The sequence below is a fragment of the Pristiophorus japonicus genome, chromosome 7, assembly GCF_044704955.1.
Source record: "Pristiophorus japonicus isolate sPriJap1 chromosome 7, sPriJap1.hap1, whole genome shotgun sequence".
Taxonomy (NCBI): Eukaryota; Metazoa; Chordata; class Chondrichthyes; family Pristiophoridae; genus Pristiophorus; species Pristiophorus japonicus.
In genome coordinates, this window is record NC_091983.1 from 59,056,840 (window position 1) to 59,075,182 (window position 18,343).

The 18,343-nt window shown below is 44.8% G+C and overlaps 1 protein-coding gene across 4 annotated transcripts in view; it reads right to left on the minus strand.

Moving 5' to 3' along the window:
• The window catches only part of LOC139267129 (disintegrin and metalloproteinase domain-containing protein 17-like), an 85,709-nt gene that overhangs the window by 1,091 nt on the left and 66,275 nt on the right, over positions 1 to 18,343 (minus strand). For all 4 annotated transcript variants that reach the window (XM_070884969.1, XM_070884968.1, XM_070884971.1 and 1 more), the window contains 3 exons: positions 10,977 to 11,055; positions 8,016 to 8,104; positions 3,426 to 3,482 (listed from right to left, as the gene is read on the minus strand). In XM_070884969.1, coding sequence (XP_070741070.1) covers positions 3,426 to 3,482; positions 8,016 to 8,104; positions 10,977 to 11,055 — 225 coding nt within the window. The remainder of the gene's footprint in view (positions 1 to 3,425; positions 3,483 to 8,015; positions 8,105 to 10,976; positions 11,056 to 18,343) is intronic.

Here is an 18,343-nt window from a genome sequence, read left to right on the forward strand (position 1 = left end):
GTACTGCCAAAAATGTCACCATCACCCAAGAGCTATACTTACACTTACGGTAGTCATACCGTCTAATATCTTTAAAAGGGAATGGAAAGTACATACATCAGCAAACAGAGTTTGTGGTGTTTACTTCACAACCCTATGATTACAGGTTTACAGTGTCACAGTTGTCTCAACTTGAATGTGGCAGATATACTAAAAGACCTGCAATTCTACATCTCTAAGTCCCAACAACATTGCGCAGCATCTCAGTCCTGGATCAGGGACATCTCAAATAACATTTTCAAAATATCCCCTTATTGAATGCTTTGTGTGTAACTTGATGTAGCATCCATTCCCTAAGTGAAGGGGACCAAGTAATTCACGAGTGACTAAGTGAAGTGTGTATGCATGCTCAATATTAGAACATGGCTCTTGGTGGGTAGGTTTGTTTGGCTTTATAAGGTTTTCAGTTAGTATCAGAAAACTGCATTTTGTACTGACGCATCAGAAGGCTATGGGGAAGTCTGTGCAATTACTATGGTTACAGCTGCTGGTTTTATTTTTCATTTAAATTGCTTGGTCTCTTGGGAAAGCAGTTCTCATGTCAACAAAATAAATTCCGTATTCATAGTATGCTTGATTACAACATACATCACAGGTTATTTTGAGTCACATAATTTGTATTGACAAATCATTGTAAGGGCACAATTGAACATTTCACTCATTGCTGGGACCAAAATTCAAATCCAGAGAAAACTAATAGCAGTAGATAGCCCTATTTATGGTTCAAAATGAAACACTGAGCAATCTGAATCTAGCTTCCACTGAATTAAAAAGTACAACACAAAACTAACCAGAAATGAGCCTAATCAATCATATCTATTCAGAAAGGCTGCAAGGGTGCCTTTAATGGGAAACAGGAAAGTAATATATTACAAGGCTAGGATGAGAAGTGATTGGGCCACTCTAGACGATGCTCTGAAATGCACCAGGTGCCAGTGTTTGATGCAAATACAAAGTGAAAAAAACAACATTTTCTCAACAATGACATCCTTCACCCTGATAAACAGATAGGATTCTTTAAGACATAAATCTTAAGTACCAAAGGTAAGTAATGGTAGATACGTTATCAGAATTATTTGCATACATTTTTGCAAAATTTGGATCCAGTCACTTTGACTTTGACTGTATATGTGAAGTTTCTTATTCTTTGAGAGAAGCGTTATTTACTTACAAATATTAATTGTCTTCATCTCACAGAGGAAAAGACTCAAAATAAGCTTGGGTCCTGGTCCCTTGACTGTAGCTACATGCCCTGCGCAACCCAGAAGGGGTCGTTTGATCTCTTGTTTGTGCTGAATTATTGATCAGAGTGCTCGTCAGTAGAGATGGTTACTACTGGCAACAGCACTCTCTGCAAGGATGCCGGGGGGGCGAAGAGAAAAAGAGGTGGTGTCAGCAGCAGTTTCCATCCTGTCACTATTCTGTAACTCCTGCTGGAACGTGCATGTGTGGACAATAGGCCACAATAGGTATGGATCAGATTTGTTGTAATACCCCCACTACCTCTGAATAACCTGTTGACACTGTCAAGACTCACATGAATACTGAGCACTTGCAGGAGCTACTGGAAGGTGAAACTACCCCAGCATTAAGTCAGTGACTTCAGGAAAGAAGGAGGTGGGGGGGGGGGGGTGAAATCATTGCAAGTTGGATGGTTAAGTGATTCCGCTGCATACAAAATCTTGTTCCAGGGCCCAGTTATTTATTTGCTTATAAGAGGCAGCATTGAGATATCAACTTTGAGACCAAGACCATCTCCAAGTGATGCCAGCTCAATGGTTAGGAGAGCTTTGTGTGCAGAGGTGGAATTCTTTAAAAGAATGTGAAAATCGGTAAATGACCTCCAATAGGTAATATAACATACTTGTAGACTTACTGAACCTTCAAATAACTACAGGAACTGCAAGAAAAAAAAACTTTTGAGCAAATTTGATAAATGTTAATTCTGAACTTCTGGTGTATGATACAAAATATCTGCCAATGACCAGAATAATAAAAAGGTTTTTTATACAATACAGCGGAGAAAGAGCAACTCCATTCAAGACAGATTTTCTTGAGACAATAAGCTAGATTTTCCGATGTGTGCACAGTTTATAGCCAAGAGGTGTAATGCAGGTGTTACACGACCCAAAGTGAAATGTTTTCTGTGGTCAACTTATAGGGATACAGCCAATTAAAGTGAATGCCCCCTATTCGAGGCCTACTGAAGTGCAGGTCGTGCTGCATGAAGTGGCTGTGAGAAGGGCGGTGTTGTTCGCCACTTCACAGCACTATCTCCAGCAGTCAGCATTTTTGCGTGCTTGGAAGGAGGTGGAGTCAGGCTTCAGATAGCAACTGGCCAGTGCTACCATCTCCTCCATTAAGACACTCCTTAAAATCTACCTCTTTGATCAAGCTTTTGGTCACCTGTCCTAATATTTCTATGTGGCTTGGTGTCAAATTGTATTTAATAACGCTCCTGTGAAGCGCCTTAGAACATTTTACTACATTAAAGGCACTATATAAATACAAATTGTTATTGGCTGAATTAGCCCTATGTAACATTGTAACTGCACAGAAAATTATTAGCTTAGTAATGTCTGGTTAGTCCTGAGGAGTATGGGTAAATTCAGCCTATTCTGATTCATATTCCTGAAATGTCCCAGTTTTAAAGACCACTAGAACCCCGTTAACAGGCTATTAAAGTGACATAACATCAAGCGTATTTTGTAAATCATTATCTCCTGATGTTCCTTCATGCAGTTGTTTACAGGCCATTTTATATATGCGAGAACAGTGGCTTTGGCAAGGACAGAATTAAAACAAATCCAACCCCAAATTCACCAACTGTAATTTGCATGACTGACCTCCAACTCTAGCCCAGTTTAATGCATAGTGCCCAGAGATTGTGTCAGTGTTGTCAGCCTTGGCTCAATGGTAGTCTTCAAAAAGGTTGAGAGTTCAAGTCCCACTCCAGAACTTGAGCACACACGTCGAAAGTGCCATCTTTTGTCTGCCTTTTCAGGTGAATGTAATTGATCCCATGGCACTATTCAAAGAGCAGGCAGTTGCCCCAATGTCCTGCCCAACATTTATCAACTAACTACCAAAAGCAGTTTATTTGGCCATTCAAACCATTGATGTTCGTATGACCTTACTGTATGAAAATTGGCTGCTACCTTTGCCTACAAAATAAAAGTAATTAACTGGCTGTATAGTATTTTGGGACATCCCGAGTTATTAAAATACAAGTTTGATCATTCTGTACTGAATAAAAATGTTCCAGAACAAAGCATCTTTTCAAACGTCTATCAATAAATATAAAAACAACTCTACAGTATATTTCACATACAAAGATTTGGCTGCCAGAATTGAACCCATCATAAGCAAATTTCTACTATACGTACACTGGGAGGGAAGAACGTTTTTGTGCTCTCCTCATACTGCTGGTCTAGTTTCTTATCCTGAAAAGATGGAAATAAAAGTTAATTTGTTAATTTTCCACTGTGCTCCCTTGCTACAGACTAAACTTCCACACCATGTTCAAAAAATATCACTTTCCCCCTCCACACAGAATAACTGGTAAGCATTTAGGCATAACGCTGTTACGAGTCGTTTTTGCTGCATGTACAAACTGTTCCGTATTGTAAATACAGTACTGGAACCTTTTACTAAGAGTATAAGAGGCATCTAGTTACAGCGCAATAGCAATGTGTTGCAGCTATTGTCCATGTATGGAGAAACATTTGGCAATCGAAGATCTCTTTAAATATACTCTTAACTGGAACTCCACTCATCTAAAGATTAACAAAAAGTTCAACAAAGAGAGTAACAAGACAATAAAGTTTTAGCTTTGCAAATAAAGATAACATTTGTTGCACAAGTATAGTTATGATGCAGCAAAAAGTGAAAATGCTGGAAACATTCAAGTCAGCCAGTTCTGATGATGGGTTTACACCAAAAACATTCACTCATCTGTTCTCTTAACAGATGCTGCCTGACTTTGCTGATTGTTTCCAGCATTTTCGGTTTTAGTTTCAGATTTCCAGTATCTGCAGTGTTTTGCTGGTTTATAGAGTAATGATATTTCCATTTGAAGAATTCCTTCAATTTCTAAATGATGCCACTGACTAAAGTGTTTGATGTGAACAGTAACTTTACATTATTATGAATTAAACATGAGGTATAGTAACAAAATTCTGCACAAGTAAGGGTAATTTTAGTACAAATTAAAAACACATTTAGAATGACGACAGGAAAGTTAATGGAATTATTTCGTGAGCAAGGTTTGTTACGGAGAATATATCTACAGGAGAAGGAGTAAGACAACATCTATAAAATTTGGTGGAATTCTGCTTCAATGTCTATTTCATTCACATTAATCAGGCATTCCAACTTGAAATCTTTATCAGACACCGGGATTTTTTGAAAGTGAATACACTTGATGTAGACATTTAACAATAGTTTATAAAATAAAATGTACCATGCTAATTTATATTATGTTGCAGAGTTACAGCAATGAACTTCATTCTTTCAGTTTATCAGAGGTTCTTTCTGTCTCATGTCCAGCAGCTGCCACCCAGTTTCTTTCACAGCTCCCTCCTTCTGACCTTAAATGATGCTCCTACACCTGCTAATGCTAAAGCTATCTCCAAGAAACCTAGTTTCCTCTTTCATGCCAAATGCTTTCTTTACCCCATAACAACTAGTAGCTTATAATCCCCAAGTTAATCCAAGACTAGAATACTGTTCCTGCAATTTTAACACCTCTCTTGCTCTCCTGGACAGGATACAAGAAAAATCTTTTGTCTGATGAGTGATCCCCTTTCACTTTTAGCCTTCAGTCTCTCCATCACAACCCTATCTATTTTATCACATGCACCTCTGAACATTCCTAACATTACTTCTAAACTACAAATACCCCTTCCTGCTCCCAGTGTACTCTCCGTGCAGAAATCAAGGCTTATCACATGGCCCTATTCTAATTCATTATTTCCTTGGAGTTCCTGGCCACAGCCTCTCTAACATTTGATTGAAAGGGTGCAGTATTATTTTGAATGGATTCTGCTTGATGAGGCAACAGCTTCCACAGCTGTCTTCATTTGTCTCCTATGAAAGGCAACCTAAGTCTCAACCCTGAAATATAGCTTATATGCTTTTCATATTCCATTTTAACACCAAACGGAGAGTGAAGATGTGTTCTAGGAGGGTTTAGGATGTCGAGGCATAGGTCTGGCGGGGGGGGATGCTTTTGAATTTGTGGAATATATTGTGAAGTAGCTGGCTGTGTTCGCTGGTGCCTTTCTCATGCTAAGCCTTGAATTTGCTTGAAGCTCGGGCTCCTGATTTTTTGGAGCAACTGGTGTAGAACGGAGTATCTTAGAAATTCAAATTCTCGGCATTTAGTTTGCTCCAGTTCTAGTCAGTTAGAACAGTTTCACTTTGGAACAGAATTTTTTTTTTCAAAAGGGGGCGTGTCCGGCCACTTACGCCTGTTTTCAAAGTTTCGGCAGTGAAAACTTACTCCAAACTAACTTAGAATGGAGTAAGTGAAGATTTTTGTACGCTCGAAAAAACCTTGTCTACACTTTAGAAAATCAGGCGTAGGTTACAAATCAGGCGTAGGGAATGGGGGGGGGGGGGTGGGGGGGAGGTTTAAAGGGAAGTTTACAAACATTAAACACTTCAGTTTTACAAATAAAGAGGCATCATCAATAATAAATGATAAAAACATCAATAAATCAACCAATAAAATCAAACAAAAATTAATAAGAAATAATTTTTTTTTAAATCAATAAATAAAACATTTTCTACTTACCGACTGCAGCACCGGGAGCCCTCCAACAGCGTGCTGGGACGGTCCCCCCAGTGTGTCTCTATCTCTCTGTCTGTGTGTGTCTCTCACTCTCTGTCTATCAGTGTCTGTGTTTCTGACAGCGAGGGGTGGAGGGGAGGGGGAGGATGGGTGGTGGAGTGGGGAAGAGGGGGTGTAGTGGGGGAGATGGGTGGGAGGGGGGGGGGATGAGAAGAGAGGGGGGTGAAAAGGGAGGGGGCGTGAGAAGGGAGTGAGGGGGGGGGGGTGAGAAAGGAGGGAGGGGAGGGGGGGGGAGTGGGGGAGGAGAGGTAGGAGGAGGGAGGGGGGGAGAGAAGGGAGGGGGGAGAGAAGGGAGAGAAGGGAGAGAAGGGAGAGAGGGAGGGAAAGAAAGGAGAGGGAGGCTGAAAGGGCCGGGCCCAAGACTTCGAGCTTAGACTTACCGGATTGACAGGTAGGTGGCGTCGGGTCTGGGGTCCGGGGGGGTCGGGAGCGGAGATTGGTCGGGGTGGGGGGGGGGGGGGGGGGTGGGAGATCAGTCGGGAGCGGAGGTCGGTCAGGGAGGGGGGGGGTGGGGGGGGGAGAAGGTCGGGTCGGGGGGTGAGATGGGGGGGGCGGGAGTCGGGTCGGGTCCGGTAGTCGGGTCGGGAGGAAGCAGGAGCTGGGCGTGGGAGGAGCCGGGCGTGGGAGGAGCCTTATCCACGCAGCCCCAGTGAGGCCATTGGGCCAGGGCTAGGGGCTGCGTGCTTCGGGCCCCTCCCACACAGTTTTGGGCGCCTGGAGCTACTGCACATGCGCGCCCACTGTACCACGCATGTGCAGAGGTCCCGGCACTGTTTTCAGCGCAGGGACCTGGCTCTGCCCCCTACAGCTCCTGCTGCGCCGCGCCGAGGGCCAGAGGACCAGCAGGGAGCCGGAGAATCTGGAAGTTTTTTTTAGGCGCACTTTGTGGCGCGAAAAACGGGCGTCCAGGTCGGCGCGGCCCAAAACTTGGGCCCTTTGTGTCTAGAAGTGTTTCCTAATTTCACTCCAGAAAGGTCTGGCTTTAATTTTGAGACTATGCCCCCTAGTCCTAGACTCACCAACCAGCGGAAATAGTTTCTCTCTAACTATCCTATCTATTCCCCTTAACATCTTGAAAACTTCAATCAAATCACCCCTTAACCTTATAAATCATAGAATACAACCCTAGTTTATGCAATCTCTCCTCATAATCTAACCCTTGAAATCCGGATTTAATTCTGGTAAACCTACGCTGCATTCCCTCCAAGGCCAATATATCCTTCCTATGGTGTAGTGCTGCTCACAGTACTCCAGGTGTAGTTTAACCAGGGGTTTGTATAGCTGAATCATGACTTCTACCCCTTTGTATTCTAGACCATAGATCTGAAGGACAGCATTCCATTTTCTATACCTGTTCATGAAATTTTAAAGATCTATGTACCTGAACCCCTAAGTCTCTTTGAACCTTCACTGTTATTAGCTTTTCACCATTTAGAAAGTAGCCTGTTCTATCCTTTTTAGATCCAAAATGGATGACCTTACATTTGCCTACAATGAAATCCATTTGCCACAGTTTTGCCCATTCGCTTAATCTATTAATATCTCTTTGTAATTTTATGCTTCCATCTGCACAGCTTACAATGCCGCCTATCTTTGTGTCATTGGCAAATTTGGATATGTGGCTTTCTATCCCATCATCTAAGTAGTTAATAAATATGGTGAATAGTTGAGGCCCCAACACATCCTCTGCAGGACACCACCAGTTATATCCTGCCAATTAGAGCACCTGCCCATTATGCATACTCTCGGTCTCCTGTCCCTCAGCTCATTTCCTAACTAGGTCAATAATTTGTCTTCAATTCCATGGGCCTCAACTTTAGTTTTCATCCTTGTATTTATCCAATTTCCCTTTAAAAGGATCAATCCATCACTCTTTCTGGTGGGATATTCCCCATCTCAACAACATTCTCTATATTAAAAAAATCCCTTGTAATGTCTCCCTTTTTTTCTGACATACCTTATCAAAACTTTTCAATTTTGAACACCCCGGCCTCTTTAAAGGATATGTCATAAAAAACTGAGCCATATAACATTATGCATTATTTGTATCTAAAGCTCCCAAATAAGTATGATCACAAAAATTATGATTTATTATGCTAAGAAATGTATGCGTCTTTCTTACCACACAATGGACGAGAATACTGAGGGGAATCCAAAACACCAGAGAGAATACGATAACGGACCCAACAATATTATCTGCTAGGAATTTTCCTGTAAGGAAGTAGCAGTATTAGCATTTTTAATTTTGATAAGGACATTTTTTACCAAGTTTCATTTGTTGCCTAGTTACTAATATAACAATTCCTCTAATATACAAATCCAGTTATAGGCAACTTTCTTTTTTATCTCAACGTATACAATATAATATATAATTCTGATGTCATATTCTGATAAGTTCAGTGTCATAAATCGTAGCATACATTGTGCTTCACCATGCATCTGCTGAAAGATCTTTACAATCAACTATGGAAAAGGCATTAATGAAGCTTAAATGTGTTTCACAAAACTATGTAAACACCATAAGTGATGGCTCTCCTAGGTCCTATTATAATTCCCTGTTGCAGCCCACCAAACAATTGGGAGGATGAAATTTGCAAAAAAATTGAGGAAAATGGACAGGCAACTCAACCCAAAGCAGTGTCCAACTCCAGATCACTTTTGCATGAAACAAATCAAATACTCGAAGTGATGGGGCCAAGAAAAGTCTTTACTACCCTTCGGTCTGGGTCTAAAAACTCTAGGATCCAAAGGCAAACTACCATTGACGCACTGGTTGAGATCAGCTAATTCAGCACAGAACACAAATTGAACTTGGAGCCATTCTCGTCTGTACCTCTCAGAACTACACACAAGTTGCATTTACACAATGAGGCATTTTGGGGTGCAGGCGCTCAGTAGCATGTCGGAAATATTACAACTACTGGGTTCGTTACAACTACAATAATCTTCACAAGATCAAAATTCTGATAGTTCTTGCATTTCAATTTTAAAAATTGTTACTCTACTCTTAATTGATTTAATCCATCAGATAACTACATAGTTAGAAATCACTTGACGAATACACAATGTTCCTCTGATTTTCTTTTGATGAACAGCACCAATACAACATTGTAAACATGTAGGGTTTGAAATTGCCCCTCTCAAGGCCTGTTACCACCGCAAATCAGCGGCAACGCTGCGGAGTGGAATGGCTGCTGACTTTGTGGAATGGCCGCTGATAGCCCAATTGCCCTCCTGAGGTTTCCTGGCAGTGCCCCGATCCCCCCGTACTGCTCCGCTCTGCCGATCTGTCTTAAGTGCATCACCATCGTGCTCACCGCCGATCTAGCACCCCAACGGTGACATTCCCCTCCGAAAATCTTCGGCTCGCCTGGCCAAAACCTGTTTTTTCCCGGGGGTTCTGTGAGGCCGTGACCTTTTGCAACGGCGGTGCGGCTTCCCTTAAAGGGGAGGATGCACTGCCACTGTCCGCCATTTTCTTTTTGTCGGCCGATAATTATGCCCCCAGGTTTGGACAGGCCGTCAACAGGCAGCCTAGCACCCCCTCTTGAATGCAAGGCTGCTGGCCTGGCCAAAACCCTCCCTGGTGGCCCAGTGGACCAAAGTTTTATAATCACGAAGGCTCTCCCTTTTAAGTGAAGGGAAGAGCCGTGCACCATGATGATGTCATCGCGGCGGTCACTCGAAACTTTCGCCCCTCAGGTGTTGCCACTGCCCCGTATCCACCCCTCTCGTGTGGTCACCGCCTCCATTAAGAGCGACTTACGGATCTGAATTTTAAAAAACAACAAAGAGCGGAATTTTGCTCAAGAGGCGACCTCGTTTCGGGTGGGGGGGCAATTTCTACCCCGTAGTGTGTTAATAAAGCAATGTGCTCTACCACCAGCCCACTGAACAGAAAGATTTCCAATATATCGCCATTCTGTGAGCGTGATCATGTAAACAGTAATCTTGTAACTAGCAGACACCATCTCAGATTTTCATGGACCTAATTAACAGGCACAAACATGTGAAAAAGTTACTCGACAAAAAATTCAAGATGGTCATCATTTAACTCATCAATAAGGTTTGTCAACTATTCTTGGGAAAATCGGGTATAGAATGTCAACATGGCATAACTCATTCTATAATTTAGCTTTATCAAAACACAACTACATTTTGTAGGTCATTTTACTTCATCTAAAGCCAACTAGTTTAAAAATGCAGACAAAGTTTAGAAACACTGTTCAACTAGTCAAATTCAACTTACTGAGCAGGACAATTTCTATTAAGTTTTTGTGGGGAGGATAAAAGAATGTGGGAGAATATAAATTCTGTGGGTGAGGCTAGGTGGGGGGGGGGGGTGGAGGGATTTTAACACAATAAACAAATGGATTTGGAGTGTGGAAGTAGTTAAATTGTTAAAAATCGGATTCCCAACCTGACCCCGCCTCCAATCCGCTCACTTCCAGTTTTAACAGAGGCAGCACTGGAAGCAGGTCGGAGGCGGGCAGCCAACCTGCTGCCAGGAGGCGGAATGCTAATTTAAATATTACAATGAGGCTGGAAGCCTCTTTTTTTGGTAATCACCATTTTGCTTTTAACTGCACGTGGACGGGTTTCACACACTTCGTAAAACATGGCAGTATTGCTGCATCCGGGAGATAAGTGGCTTTACACCTTCCTCGCCCAATCCCCGTGATTGGTGACCCTCTCACGAGGCCACCGATCGCATTCCTGGAGCCCCCGCCACGACCATCCCAAGGCTAGCACAATCTCCCCTCCACCAGTCGCTTGATATCCACGATTTTCTCGACCAACCCAGCCCGCTCCGGTCCCTCACTGTCGGCAATATTCTCTCTCCCCAACCCCTGTTTCACAATCTGAGTGATCTTCTCTCGACTCCCCCCTCCCACCATCCAGAGGCTGGCACCGGCCCCCATCCGATCATTCCCTCCTCTGTGCAGTCTAGAGCCAGTCTCTCCAACTGGCTGACTGCAGGCGGAAAACCAAGGCCTCGCATGCAGATCAGGCCCTGCCGTTAAAATTGGCAAGGTCTGCACCGCCTCGGAGCCCCCTGCCCCCAACCTGCTTTCCTCCTTACCAAAAGTATTGATATCCAATTTCTCAATGAAATCCCAGAATCGTTCTATGACATCCTGTACTTGCTTTTCACATTTACCCTGTAGAAGCAAACATAGAGGAAAAAAAAGTCATTAATATTGTGACCTAACAATAGATCTCAGCGTACAGCTATATTTTGACCATTAGGTCAATGCACAGCTGTTTCAGGTGCACATTGATGTGGAAGTGACAGTATAATTTTGCTCCCATTTTTTTGGACAGCTGGTGCTGGTAATAGTTCTGCTGTTGCCATTTACTCCTCTTTTGATTTTTTACTGGTTCCATTACTATCCATTGTTGCCTTGCACCATCATCCCTTTTGTCATTTAATTACTCCTGCCTCTGTACTTGCTTAAAACCTTTACCAGTTCTTTTCAAAAAGTAATCGACCTGAAACATTAACTCTGTTTCTCTCTCGGTGCTGCCTGGCCTGCTAAGCATGTCCAGCATTTTCTGTTTTTATTATAATATAACTTTGGAGCTTGTTTCAGATTTGACTCCTGATATAACTGACCAATTAGCCTGTGTTGGTGACAATGGTTCAGAGTTGAATGTTGACCAAGACACTGGGAAAACTCTAAACTCTTTGAATAGTACCATGTTAATCTGGACAGTAACTCCAAAAAAAAATGCAGCATTTTCTCTGGGGCTATTTCCGTTGGAGCAGAGAAGGCAAAGAGAAAAATTAAAGGAGTTTTTAAAATTACAAGTGGTTTGGATAGGGTGAGTAGGAAGAGACTATTGCTTTGATTGGAGAGTCAATGGCAAGGGATCATCAAATTAAAATTTAAGAGTGAGGAAAGGGATTAGGATTAATTTCTTTAAACAGTTGTTTCATTGATATTTAATCACAAGGGAAATAACTAAAGCTGATGAAAGGAAGTTAAGTCAAGTTTAGTGAAATTTAAGCATTTTTAAATGTTTTGTTGGGTTTAAAAATGTTAAAACTCAGTTAGCAATTTTTTGGGGGAGGGATTACATTGCTTATTTAAAAGAGGAATGAAGTTTAATTGAGCACTGCAATCAAAAATATATCAATCCTATCTCCACTTTGGGCAAAATATTCAAAATCATCATTTTGAGAGTTATTGGTTTTAAAGGAAAACCTCTTGGCCACTTCTAATTTGCATCTCAGTAATTCAATTACTGTAACTATGGCAGGCATCACTACAAATATTGTGCAAATGCAAGAATACTTAAGTAAATATTGCAATCTTAATGCAACATTTACAGAACTAATGAAGCATTTTCCTAGTTATTGGACATGCAAAATAATGTACAATGGATAGACTGTTTATGAAACATAATCTGCTATAAGGATGGTCCTGAGCAGGTTAATTAAAAAAAAGAGTTGTACGGTTTCATGGGTACTTTCAGTTCCTTTGCTAAGTGCCCATTCTTTACACATAGTCTGTTGACACTTGTTGCCTATTTGACTACAGTAGTCCTCACAATCCAGGCCCATGCTTTCCTGATTATAGGCATCCACACACATATACTGAAAGGGTTGCTGGATACGGATCAGAAGCAGGAATCCTGGGAAACTGTTGCTCCCCTTAATCAAGGCCATGAAGTCCAATAGTTGTGGTGCTGTCACCGCAGAGGTCAACTAACTAAGCACAGAGTATTGAAACTGGGATCTTTCTATGTATGACTCTTACATACCAGAAAGGTCCCAGTTCCAATACTCACTGTGCTTCTACTTAATCAGCTTAGCTAATGGGAGGAGGGATGTTAGCATTTAATACCACCATGAGATTTCAAATGTTTCATTTCTCCACAAATACCCCATGACCTTATGCTGAAAGCTTGAATTTTCTCCCTCCTTCACAGCCAATACTATTTCACAAAAACTTATCTTGTTTCTCTATACACCAAAAATAGTATACACGGTCATTGAAACTATTACGCTAAGTAAAAGTTGTTTTTGTGAGTTCCAAAAAAATAGCATCAGTAAAGAGCACAAGCTCCAATCACAGTGCTAGACTAAGTCACCATTTAAACTTACGGCAAGAAAGGATCAAGAACTTAAAGAAAAGGAACCTAGGGCATTTTCTGCAAAACAAATTTAATGTAAATAAAATGACCGGTTCAAATATATTACCTACAATATCAAAAGAAAACTCCATAACGGTTATGGCAGTCTGGTAATTATTGTACTGGACTGGCAACCCAGAGATTGAGTGTTCAAATCCCATCATGGCAAGTTGCAAAATTGAACTGAACATATCTTGTCAAAAAGCCCAACTGCTCCTTCAGGAATCAAACATGCCACTTTTACTCAGTCTGGGCAATAAATACTGCCTTGCCAGTGTTACCTACATCTTAAGAATTTTTTTAAAAATCCACCTTTGCTTGCAGTTTAACCACTGAAAGCCAGAAGGTTAGACGCAGATGGAAAAACTGTCTGCAGCTGGTCCATGATGGAACCAAGAGATGACAAAGGCAATACCTGCAAAGGACAGGGAAAATCTACAAAAATCTCACATTTTCCCTATGTTGTAGTTCCAGGAAATAAGAGGAAGAAATGGGAAAGAGCAACAAAAGAAATCAAAATTAAATGTACCCTTACACCAATCAAGAGTATGATAAAAGTGGCATTGCCTTCTCTAGGTTTTGATTTAGGGGCTAGTTCTTTATAAAAAATACAAGTCATGTGGGGTGTTTAACAGCCAGCCAGAGCCAGGGTCTTGAACCAGGCCTTCCTGATACACTATTATGAGGTCTGTTGTTATGATCTACCCAACAGGGTTGAAAAAATTGTAAATCTTCAAATGTACAGAGACTTAGGGGCCGAATTTGGTGCAGGTTGCGCCTGCAGCCGCCGAGGATCCGCTGGAAATGTGTGTTTCCTGGACAATTCCTCCGCAACCGCCAATCTGCTGTCCAGGTTCCACCCGCCGCTTGATAGGTCGTGGAGGGATCTGCCGGTGTGACGTCATGCTGGATGCTGCAAATCGGCCATTTTGGTGAGGGATGCTGGCCTCAGATCGACCTGCCGCCCGCCAGAAGGACCACTCACAAAAAGCAGGTCTGGCCTGGTTGTGAGTCGGACGGCAGGGAGAAGGGCTCAGAGTGCTGCAGCGCTGCACATCGCCGCTATGGTGGGACTGCTGGATAAAAGTTTGGTGGATGTTGCTTTACTTTATTGCTGATGGTCATCTTTAATTTGGATGTGATAAAAGCCACTGAAATGTATCTAGGCTGATGGAAACTTTTTTCTTTGACCTTGCTGAAAGACCTTCATTGAGAAGCCCAATGGCGAAGGCAAAATAATTATGAATAAGTGAAGTCACAATGTGTCCATCCAAGCTGATTAATTAATTCTGTGACAGTCCTTCAAGAAGTTCTCAGGGAAACACTACATATCACAGAGGGTGAGGGGGTTAGGGTTAGAATGATCTATTGTAAGCCCGAGACAGCTGCAGACTCTGGCAACAATTGTATGGGAGGAAAAGAGTATAAAGTTACAGCTATTCGACTTTAGGGGCAGTGCGATTACAGACCAAACTGAGGAAGGACTACGGTCAATAGAACATAGCAAGAGACAAGCGCCGTGGTGACTCAGTGGCCTACCATTGAGGTTTCAACGACTAGACTGTCACTATCGCCTTGTTAATGTGTCTTTCTTTGTACTGCAAGGAAACTATTTCATAAAATCTGTTCTGATTCATCACTAAAGACCTGTACCCAGTGTGCCTTGTTGTGGTGACGGACATGTCTATTCTGAGAGATATAAGTAATCTGACACATCGAATAACCCTCACAGCACATAAAGCGTGTTGCGATGACCATTATACAGTGCAGTCATATGTGGGCGGGAAGATATTCCTGATAAAGCAGATGACCTGAGGGACAGATGTATGTTTCTCACAAGGCACCACACATGAAGTTAAAATCAGACACTCACCAAGAGAGGGTCAACAATGTGAGTGTATTTACAAGTGCACAATATCAAAGGTTACACAACATTATTACATTTACAAAGATTTACACCACCAACACTCACCCCTCTACCCAGCAAAACCACCTCCCCCCCCCTCCCCCCCCACCCAAAGCGATGCCCAAGCTCCTCTTCCTTGCCCCACCTACACCACGGTGTCCCGCTCCCCTGCCCCTGGTTGACGAGATTGTGTAGATATGTGCGAAGGCAGGGGGCGCGGCCGAAGTCGCTGGGATCACTTGCTCCTCCGGATCGGTCTGCCTTGAGGGTGTGGGGTCAGGGGCTTAAACTGCGCATCCAGAAGTCATTTCTTGCCTCATCGTCTCAACAGTCTCGGTTGTGCGCTCCAACACAGTGATGAGCCGGTCCATCTTGTCATCATGCTGCTGGGTGAAGGTGGTCATGCTGGCAGCTATCCCAGTCATGGTCTGGAGCATATCGCGACCTATCTGCACACTTGTCAGTGATAGCTGGACCATCTCCAGAATTGCAGAGAGGATGGTGAATCCTCAGCTGGATGCTCGCTCCTGGTGGGTTCTGGCACCTTGCTTGCCTTTGCGCCACGGCCTCCGCGCTTGGTTGAGCTTGCCAGTGTGGAGTCTGTTTCAAACCCCAGGAACTCCGGGGCCGATGATGAGGTTCTGCTAACACCTGGCTCACATGGCAGAAGGCTGCTATCATCCTGTTCCTGCTCCTGGAGCTCAAGGGGCTCAAAGCCAGGTCCTTCTCCCTCCTCTCTCTCTCTCCTCTTCTTCATGGCTCAGGGTGATGGAGGCTTGCCACAACCACCCCGGGTGAGGTCTTTGTACCTGCGCTCCACCTCCATCATGAGCTCCTTCAATTTCTGCTCATTAAACCATGGAGCACTGGGCCTGGTTTTGCCAGTTTTCATTGCTGATCGTCAATGGTGAAATGAATGGCTGATCAACAGTTTGTGTGTCAATTTCTTCGACTGCCTCGCCGCAGCCTCCTCCTCTCTCCTCGCCGCCTCCTCTCCGCCGCAGCCTCCTCCTCGCTGCAGCCTCCTCCTCTCTCCTCGCCGCCTCCTCTCCGCCGCAGCCTCCTCCTCGCTGCAGCCTCCTCCTCTCTCCTCGCCGCCTCCTCTCCGCCGCAGCCTCCTCCTCGCTGCAGCCTCCTCCTCTCTCGCCGCCGCAGCCTCCTCTCCTCCTCGCCGCAGCCTCCTCCTCTCTCCTCGCCGCAGCCTCCTCTCCTCCTCGCCGCAGCCACCTCCTCGCCGCCGCCTCCTCTCCTCCTCGCCGCAGCCTCCTCCTCTCTCCTCGCCGCAGCCTCCTCTCCACAGCCTCCTCTCCGCCGCAGCCTCCTCCTCCTCTCCGCCGCCGCAGCCTCCTCTCCTCCGCACCCTCCTCTCTCCTCGCCGTAGCCTCCTCTCCTCCTCTCTCCTCGCCGCAGCCTCCTCCTCCTCTCCGCCGCAACCTCCTCCTCGCTGCAGCCTCCTCCTCCTCTCCGCCGCAACCTCCTCCTCGCTGCAGCCTCCTCCTCCTCTCCGCCGCAACCTCCTCCTCGCAGCCTCCTCCTCCTCCTCTCCGCCGCCACCTCCTCCTCTCTCCTCGCCGCAGCCTCCTCTCCTCCTCTCTGCCACAGCAGCCTCCTCTCCGCCGCAGCCTCCTCTCCGCCGCCACCTCCTCCTCGCCGCAGCCTCCTCCTCTCTCTGCCGCAGCCTCCTCCTCCTCTCTCCTCCCTCACAGCCTCCTCCTCTCTCGCCGCAGCCGCCTCCTCTCTCCTCGCTGCAGCCTCCTCCTCCTCCTCTCGCCGCAGCCTCCTCTCCTCCTCTCTGCCGCAGCCTCCTCCTCGCCGCAGCCTCCTCCTCTCTCTGCCGCAGCCTCCTCCTCTCCTCGCCGCAGCCTCCTCCTCTCTGCCGCAGCCTCCTCCTCTCTCCTCGCCGCAGCCTCCTCCTCTCTGCCGCAGCCTCCTCCTCTCTCCTCGCCGCAGCCTCCTCCTCTCTCTGCCGCAGCCTCCTCCTCTCTCCTCGCCGCAGCCTCCTCCTCTCTCCTCGCCGCAGCCTCCTCTCCTCCTCTCCGCCGCAGCCTCCTCCTCTCCTCGCCGCAGCCTCCTCCTCTCTCTGCCGCAGCCTCCTCCTCTCTCTGCCGCAGCCTCCTCCTCTCTCCTCGCCGCAGCCTCCTCCTCTCTCTGCCGCAGCCTCCTCCTCCTCTCTCCTCCCTCACAGCCTCCTCCTCTCTCGCCACAGCCGCCTCCTCTCTCCTCGCTGCAGCCTCCTCCTCCTCCTCTCGCCGCAGCCTCCTCTCCTCCTCCCTCACAGCCTCCTCCTCTCTCCTCGCCGCAGCCTCCTCCTCCTCTCTCCTCGCCGCAGCCTCTCAAATGCCAACTCTATCCTCTCCTCTCACACACTCAGGTGGAATTAGGTGGTGTGCCTTTATCCGCATGTGCAGTACAGCAATCAGCCTCAAACAGCCCCAAAATGATGACACGGCGGAAGACAAAAACTACAATTAAAAAATCGCTAAGTCTCGCGCACGCACATTGGAGGCCCTCCGAAGATCCCTGAGTGGAGAGGCCTCCAACTGCAGCACATTGATGACGCCAGCCGCTCACTCCTGCTCGGTGACTGACGCTGACGCCCACACAATGGAGCCAAAAATAGCTCCCAACAGGACCCGGCGGCAAAAAGGTAGGTGCCGCCCAGGAGCCGCCGAGAAATGGGTGGCGACTAAATTTGTCCCCTTAATGATTGTTAGTCAAATGTAGACTGAACCAGTTTCTTTTTGAATTTGAGGAGACAGCTAATTAAAATCCAGGATGCCCCGAGAATTCTCTCTGGAAAAATTTATATAAAAGAAACATCTAAAAAAGTGTTTCTGATCAGTGGCAGGCAGTTGGAAAATCTCCATGAGAACAGACAATTTAAAAATCTCAGATGAGCCATGCAAGAAATAGTTAGAAAATCTCAGAAGAGACAGATTTATACTCCTGAAAGAGAAGTACTGTGTGTATTAAGGAGTTGTTTACAAAATCGTAATTTATCTCTTAAAATTGCACTGTTTTATTACTGAGCCAAACCAATGAGTTGGATAAAAGACTTCTATTGTGAATATAGAACCATTTTTATCACTGTTAAGATTAGTCACTTGTTCATTATTTGTTTAATAAATGTGTTATTTTAAATTTTAAACAAGGCTTGCTATGATGCTCTGGGCCAAAGATGGAAAGTGGGATTATATGAAACACTAAAATAGTCCAATACCTAAAAGCAATTACTAAACATGGTTTGCAGTTCATTTACCAGAGCATGGTACCAAGAGCTTACTTAAATATTAAGACTCCAAGGTTTCAGGAGCTGTGACTCACCCACAAGACAGATTTAAGATAGGACAGCAGAAATAATCTGGGTCAGAAAAGATGCAAAAATGTTACGGAGTTAAGTAAAC